This window comes from Eucyclogobius newberryi, unplaced genomic scaffold, assembly GCF_026437365.1.
Source record: "Eucyclogobius newberryi isolate DKJ021-1_F unplaced genomic scaffold, fEucNew1.0.hap1 SCAF_6, whole genome shotgun sequence".
In the NCBI taxonomy this organism is placed as follows: Eukaryota; Metazoa; Chordata; class Actinopteri; order Gobiiformes; family Gobiidae; genus Eucyclogobius; species Eucyclogobius newberryi.
Window position 1 is genome coordinate 1,473,718 of NW_027316278.1, and position 8,490 is coordinate 1,482,207.

Sequence of the window (8,490 nt, forward strand, 5' to 3'; positions counted from 1 at the left end):
CGTGTGGCGACGCCTCCACCTGACGTGTGGCGACGCCTCCACCTGACGTGTGGCGACGCCTCCACCTGACGTGTGGCGACGCCTCCACCTGACTTGTGGCGACGCCTCCACCTGACGTGTGGCGACGCCTCCACCTGACGTGTGGCGACGCCTCCACCTGACGTGTGGCGACGCCTCCACCTGACGTGTGGCGACGCCTCCACCTGACGTGTGGCGACGCCTCCACCTGACGTGTGGCGACGTCTCCACCTGACGTGTGGCGACGCCTCCACCTGACGTGTGGCGACGCCTCCACCTGACGTGTGGCGACGCCTCCACCTGACTTGTGGCGACGCCTCCACCTGACTTGTGGCGACGCCTCCACCTGACGTGTGGCGACGCCTCCACCTGACGTGTGGCGACGCCTCCACCTGACTTGTGGCGACGCCTCCACCTGACGTGTGGCGACGCCTCCACCTGACTTGTGGCGACGCCTCCACCTGACGTGTGGCGACGCCTCCACCTGACGTGTGGCGACGCCTCCACCTGACGTGTGGCGACGCCTCCACCTGACTTGTGGCGACGCCTCCACCTGACGTGTGGCGACGCCTCCACCTGACTTGTGGCGACGCCTCCACCTGACGTGTGGCGACGCCTCCACCTGACGTGTGGCGACGCCTCCACCTGACGTGTGGCGACGCCTCCACCTGACGTGTGGCGACGCCTCCACCTGACGTGTGGCGACAAAACTCAACCAAAGCTTTAGTGTTAAAATCTGGCTAATGGTCAGTGGGTCAGTGCCAGGCTCTTCCAGCGTGTGTTCTGACCCTGTCTCCAGGCACCTGCCATGAGCTGCACTTGGACACCAGCACAATGGGCTATTGTGTCCAGCTAAATTATTTACACGTTCAAATACAATCGTGTCTAAATAGTAGTTTTAGAATTGTTGAGAATTTCTCTAAGAAAAACCTCATAATTTGAATAAATTTAATAGGTGCTATTTTTAAGCTGAAATTTAAAGGTGCAGGGTACTACATCAAAATAGTCCCAGATACATCTTTTAGTATTTAAAATGTCCAAAAAAATAAATAAATAAATAAAAATAAATAAATGAAAAAGGGTAAAGTGTAAATAATTTAAGACATAAAAGTGCAAAGAAAATCCTTTCAGTCACAAACACAGCTAAACAAAAGTGTTTTTATCTTAGATTTGAACATTGTCAGAGCAGAACCTGTCTCACATCTTCAGGAAGAATGTTCCAGATTTTAGCTGCATAAAACTGAAACACACCAGCAGGAGTCCTGAACTCTGGCACCAGCAGGAGGCCGGTCCTTGAGGTCCTCAGAGTCAGAGATGGTTCATACGGCACTCTATTCTCTGAGCCACAGGGGCAGTGCAGAGACCAGGACTATATACATATACATTATAGCCCCCCCCCCGCGCCCTCCGGCCGCGCTAAAGTACGGCGTGTCGTCGGTACACGTTTATATACACGTTTATATGAAAGAGGAACTTCACGAACGATCGGGACACGCACTGGAATCGCTTTAAATTAACTTGTTTTGACTTTATTCGGCTGGATTGAGTGTTTTCGTCGTGTCGTTGCGATGTGTCTTGGCTCTGAGTCCCCCGGCCCCGCCCCCCGGCCCCGCCCCCCGGCCCCGCCCCCCGGCCCCGCCCCCCGGCTCCGGCCCCGCCCCCCGCCCGGCGCCGTACCGCGTTTACACAAAGGAGGAACTCATGAAACTGCGGAGAACAGTCGTCTTACCCAGAGATCGTCACGTTATCCCGGCGGACATCCTAAGGAAAACGCAACGAGGCAGACGGGCTGGACGTAAACTCAGAGAGAAGAGAGGGACAAACAGGAAGTCGGTTCCCGCCGTAGTCATGGGTAACGTGAGGTCCCTTCAAAATAAAATGAGGGAAATAGTGAGCATCATGCGGTCCCAGAGGATTTATAGGGACAGCAGCGTCTTGATTTTCACAGAGACCTGGTTAACAGCAGAAATGCCAGACTCTATTGTAGGTTTGGACAATTTTCATCTGCTGCGGGCGACAGAACGAGAGAATGCTTGAAGAAAAGAGGTGGAGGTCTGAAGAAGAGAGGTGGAGGTCTAGCTGTGTATGTGAAGAAGAGCTGGTCCAAACCCGAACACTGCACAGTGAAGCAGCAGCTATGTAACAGGGATATTGAACTATTGGCTATTGGCATGAGGCCATATTATCTGGAGTTCTCACATGTGATTTTGTGGCCCCGTCTGCCAATGCTGAATATGCTTGTGAAGCACTGCTCTCCTGCACTTGTAGCTGCAAACACAGCATCCACAGGCTCTCTTCCTCATCTCTGGTGACTTTAACCACGCTTCTCCCTCTTCTGTTCTACCAACATACACCCAGTATGTTACCTGCCCCACCAGAGACAATAGAACAACACCAAGGAGGCTTATTCTTCTTCCCCCCTCCCTCCCCTGGGCAGCTCGGACCACAACCTTGTACATCTGAGGCCTGTGTATGAACCCATCGTGCGCAGGCAGCCTGTGGTGTCCCGTGAGGTGAGGAGGTGGTCTGCTGAGAGCGAGGAGGCTCTGAGAGACTGCTTCAGCACCACTGTCTGGACTGAGCTTTATGACCCACATGGGGAGGACATCAACACCATCACAGAGTGCATCACGGACTACATCAACTTCTGTTTTGAGAACATTGTTCCCTCCCGGACGGTGCGGTGTTTTCCAAACAACAAGCCATGGATTAACCGTGAACTGAAGGCTCTGCTGAAGGAGAAGAAGAGAGCCTTCAGGTCAGGGAACAAGCAGGAGCTGAGGACTGTGCAGAAGGAGCTGAGGAGGAGGATCAGGCAGGCTGAGGTCGGCTACAGGAGGAGGATGGAGGAGCAGCTGCAGCAAAAGAACATTCAGGGAGTGTGGAGGAGCCTGAAAACCATCTCGGGCTTCAAAATCCCCCCTGCCCAGACAGAGGGGGATCTACAGTGGGTGAATGATTTAAATGCTCACTTCTTGAGGTTTGATCGGTCACCCGCCCCTCCCCCTGCACAGCTGCATGCTCCCTCTTCCACAGCTGGACAATGCCCTGCATCTGTTCCTCTTCGCTTATCTGCCCCGGACCTTCAGCTCCCCACTTCGCCTGTACTCACCCATCCCCCCAGCACACAGTCCCCCTGCCAACCACTGACTGTCACAGCAGCACAGGTGAGGAGTGAGCTGAAGAGGATTAAAGTGAGGGTTAGGGTTAGGGTTAGGGTTAGTTATGGAGCATGTCTTCAACATGAGCCTGAAGCTGAGGGTGGTACCACAGGTCTGAAGACCTCCTGTCTGGTACCTGTGCCTAAGACACCGCGCCCCAAAGACCTCAACAGCTTCAGGCCAGTGGCTCTCACGTCCTGATGAAGACACTGGAGCTGGTCCTGGACCACCTCCGCTCCACCGTGAGCTCAGCCATGGACCCGCTGCAGTTTGCATATCGGTCTGGCATCGGAGTGGAGGACGCCGTCATCTCCCTGCTGCACCGCTCTCTCTCTCACCTGGAGAAGCCTGGCAGCTCTGTGAGGATTCTGTTCTTTGATCTCTCCAGCGCCTTCAACACCATCAGCTCCTGAGGGACAAGCTGGAGACGGCTGGTGTGGAGTATGACCTGGCAGAGTGGATCCTGGACTACCTCACAGACCGACCCCAGTTTGTGAGAGCCCGGGACTGTGTGTCTGACACTCGGACCTGCAGTGTGGGGGCGCCCCAGGGCACTGTCCTCGCGCCCTTTCTCTTCACCCTCTACACTGCAGACTTCAGACATGACACGGACAGCTGTGTCCTGCAGAAGTTCTCTGATGACTCTGCCATCGTCGGACTCATCACGGACGACGATGATGTGGAGGACAGAGGACTGGCGCAGGACTTTGTGGACTGGTGTCAGCGGAACCTCCTCCTCATCAACGCGGGGAAGACCAAGGAGATGGTGGTGGATTTCCGCAGACGCCACCCCACTGCCCCCTCACCAGTGAACATCCAGGGACGGGACATTGAGAGAGTGACTCATACAAGGACCTGGTGTTCATCTGAACCACAAACTGGACTGGACTCATAACACAGACGCACTGTACAGGAAGAGCCAGAGTCGGCTCTACCTCCTGAGGAGACTCAGGTCTTTTGGAGTGACAGGGCCACTCCTGACAGGGCCACTCCTGACAGGGCCACTCCTGACAGGGCCACTCCTGACAGGGCCACTCCTGAAGACCTTCTATGACTCTGTGGTGGCATCAGCTCCTGTAGGTGTGGCCTGCTGGAGCAGCAGCATCACAGAGAGGGAGAGGAAGAGGCTGGACAGAGTCATCAAGAAGTCCAGCTCTGTCCTGGGCTGTGCTCTGGACTCGGGGCAGGAGGTGGGGGACAGGAGGGTCCTGGCTAGATTCACATCTATGCTGGACCATGAGTGTCACCCCCTGCAGGACACTCTGTCCCCTGCAGGACACTCTGTCCCCTGCAGGACAGTCTGTCCGCTCTGGAGAGCAGCTTCAGTGAGCGACTGATCCACCCTCGCTGTGGGAGGTAAAGGTTCCGTAGGTCTTTCCTTCCTGCTGCTGTCAGACTTTAGAACAAACACTGTTAGTACTGAACACTCACAATACTGACCTAACCTAATACTGATGTGCAATTCTGTCATATGTGCAATTACTGTTGGAATTCATGTGCAATCCATGTGCTGTCGTGACACATATTCATGTGCAATTACTGTCGTGATCACATGCAATGGTATTTATGTATTTATTTATTTATTTATTTGTAGATCTTCTACTGAAAGTGTTTTTCAAACTTCCTATAAGTGATCTGTTCTTCTGGATCTACCTCTGGATCTACCTGCGTTGCACCAATGAAATTTCCCCATGTGGGACAATAAAGGAATATCTTATCTTATCTTATGTGTGTATATATATATATATATATATATATATATATATATATATATATATATATATATATAAAGTATATATAAGTGTTATGTTGTGGTGTGATGTATTTGGCATTAAAGGTCCCATAACATGTAAAATCGCTTTTAACCTTCTTACATTGCTATTTGTGCTTCATTTATGTCCAGAGTGTTTTTTTGATTGATTCCCGCAGTGTTTAGCTTTAGTACAGACTATCTCCTTTCCTTCAATCTCCAAACTGACTGGGAAAATAAACGGAGAGAAGTTCTATCCGATACTGAAAAACCAGGAAATAAGAGCGCGATGGACATAAGACTTATATATATATATATATATATATATATATATATATATATATATATATATATATATATATATATATATATATATATATAAAATATATATATATATATCTGTTCTGCGCACGCTGTAGAATAAACACCAGATTTATTTAGTCTCAAAGTAGTGTTGATCTGAAGTTCTATCGTTTCTCACTCGCGGAGCAGACAGCTGTGGGGGACACACTACGTCACGGGTGGGCGGGGCACACACGCGCTCTGAGACTACGTCACGGGTTGGGCGGGGCACACACGCGCTCTGAGACTACGTCACGGGGTGGGCGGGGCACACACGCGCTCTGAGACTACGTCACGGGTTGGGCGGGGGAGCCAGATGGCTCTTCACAAGGGTGGGGGCGAATATCAAACCAAGCCGTCTGCATTTCCGGGTTGGTGAAGGGTCCAAGGTCTGGCTGATATTTCTGAACTATTATGTTAAGGGTGTTGCACAACCCTCATTATTATCAATTATACACTTAGGATAGACTACCAAACGTGAAAAAAGCATGTTATGGCACCTTTAAGTAAATACAAAGTAAAGTCAAAGTAATATTGCTTAATTGCTGCATTAATTAATTGGAGTTTATATTTTGTAATAGTATTTTGTATTTGTATTCTACAGTTGTTAAATATGGTCTGGTGTTTAATGCTGCTAATATGATGCTTTATAGTCGACTTTTATGCTAGTTTTTGTAACTCTGTTATTTTACACTGTTAATTATTGACACTGGTGTTTTGTGTTTTAAAGTTTATCTGACTTTTGATGCTCAAGGATCTGAACATTAAAGTGAGTGAAATGTGTCTAAAGATGAAACATTGTATCAGATGAAACAGCTGCTTTGACCCTTGACCCCGACTGACCCTGTCAACAACAACAACATGCTCTTGGTGTTGAGTTGAGTCGTAGCTCGTGATTTGTAAGTTGTAACTTCTGTTAAAAACAGTGAATAAATCAGACAAGTTGAGTTCATTTCACTGCAGTTAAACCTCGTGTTGGAGTCGTCCTGGTTCAGTGTCTTTGTTACGTTGTTATAACTTTATGCAAATATGGCATGAGTTCAGGTCCGGACCTGAACCTGAACCTGAACGTGGGTTTAACTCTGCATCTCTAGTGTTGACTATCGTTTATTCACCTCAATTATGTCCAAAAGAGGTTAAATTCATGTTTACACATTTTCACATACATTGTTTTTAGCAGTTATAATAGTATTAGTGGTTCTACAAAACATCAACATGTATGTTTTATGATCATAGAGGAGCTAAAACTGTAATTAACAGTTTGGCACAGTTGAATATACTTTTTGATACAAAAAGGTCAAAGCACCAAAATGGCTGTTTCAGAGATCTGAAACTGTACACAGTTGTCGTCATGACAACAGCATAAACACACAATGAAGTATGTCTTCAGGACCATTACAAATGGACAATATTCACTCGAGACAAAAAAAAATGATGTTTTGTTCATGTTTGTGCTTCTGTAGTGTAAGTTCTGAAGCCCTGACAGTTTGTCATGTGCACATCTGCAGAAACTGGAAGGCCTAAGCTTTCCCATGATGCATCACACTCACATGTGGAACGTAAGATCCTCTTTTAATAAGCAATGCCTTTTGGGTTCAACCATTGAGCACAGGGCCAAAGAGGTGGATGGAAACAGGTTAAAATAAAAGAGGTAAAATGTATCATTTAATTGGTTTTATTCACACAAGATGAATTACATTAAAAAAGTTTATTTTTTAATTTGACCCACAAAAAACAAAACAATTTAGGACAAAGTAGTGTGAACACACGCTCAGACCCGGTTCTGACCTGGTTTAGACCTGGTTCTGACCCGGTTCTGACCCGGTTCTGACCTGGTTTAGACCTGGTTCTGACCCGGTTTAGACCCGGTTCTGACCTGGTTTAGACCTGGTTCTGACCCGGTTCTGACCCGGTTCTTACCTGGTTCTGACCCGGTTCTGACCTGGTTCTGACCCGGTTTAGACCCGGTTCTGACCTGGTTTAGACCTGGTTCTGACCCGGTTTAGACCCGGTTCAGACCCGGTTCTTACCTGGTTCTGACCCGGTTCTGACCTGGTTTAGACCTGGTTCTGACCCGGTTTAGACCCGGTTCTGACCTGGTTTAGACCTGGTTCTGACCCGGTTCTGACCCGGTTCTTACCTGGTTCTGACCCGGTTCTGACCTGGTTTAGACCTGGTTCTGACCCGGTTCTGACCTGGTTCTGACCCGGTTCTGACCCGGTTCTGACCTGGTTCTGACCCGGTTTAGACCCGGTTTAGACCCGGTTCTGACCTGGTTTAGACCCGGTTCAGACCCGGTTCTGACCCGGTTTAGACCCGGTTCTGACCCGGTTCAGTCGGTCCGGTCCTGGATCCACTTGCAGAAGCGGGTGGAGTATTTTCGGGGTCTGACGGTGGAAAAAGCTCGTCCTCTGAATCGGACTCTTTTCCACAAACTCTCCAGACGTTTTTTCAGGCCGTAAACGGTGAAAACGTCGATGATTCCGACAAAGTATCGATGTTCTGGACCGTCCAGCACGTGCACCGCATTCTCGCTGTCGGGCAGCAGGCGGCGATGGTGCTGCCCGAAGTCCTGCAGCGGGAGGGCATCCGGGTCAGAGCTGGCCCCACCGGAGTCCAGAGCTGGACCAGGGTCTAGACCAGGGTCTGGACCAGGACCAGAGTCTGGACCAGTCTGAGGCACAGTGCTGCTCTGAGAGAGAAGAGGCGCTGTGGGTTCATCTGCTTCAGAAGGACTGTCCAAATCCAGAGACCTGAAAGACCAGAGGACAGTCCTGGTTTAGTCCTGGTTTAGTCCTGGTCTAAACCTGGTTTAGTCCTGGTTTAGTCCTGGTTTAGTCCTGGTCTAAACCTGGTTTAGTCCTGGTTTAGTCCTGGTCTAAACCTGGTTTAGTCCTGGTTTAGACCTGGTCTAGACCTGGTTTAGTCCAGGTTTAGTCCTGGTTTAGTCCTGGTTTAGACCTGGTTTAGACCTGGTTTAGACCTGGTTTAGTCCTGGTTTAGACCTGGTCTAGACCTGGTTTAGACCTGGTTTAGACCTGGTTTAGTCCTGGTTTAGTCCTGGTTTAGTCCTGGTTTAGTCCAGGTTTAGTCCTGGTCTAAACCTGGTTTAGTCCTGGTTTAGTCCTGGTTTAGTCCAGGTTTAGTCCTGGTTTAGTCCTGGTTTAGTCCTGGTTTAGATCTGGTTTAGTCCCGGTCTCATTCCCGGTCCTGGTCCTG

At 49.5% G+C, this 8,490-nt stretch overlaps 1 protein-coding gene across 1 annotated transcript in view; it reads right to left on the reverse strand.

Moving 5' to 3' along the window:
- Positions 1-6,999: 6,999 nt before the first annotated feature.
- The window catches only part of LOC140346372 (phosphatidylinositol 4-phosphate 5-kinase-like protein 1), a 13,960-nt gene continuing 12,469 nt past the window's right edge, over positions 7,000-8,490 (reverse strand). Inside the window, exon 8 of the mRNA XM_072432385.1 lies at positions 7,000-8,024. Within this exon, the coding sequence (XP_072288486.1) occupies positions 7,604-8,024 (421 nt within the window). The 3' untranslated portion in view covers positions 7,000-7,603. The remainder of the gene's footprint in view (positions 8,025-8,490) is intronic.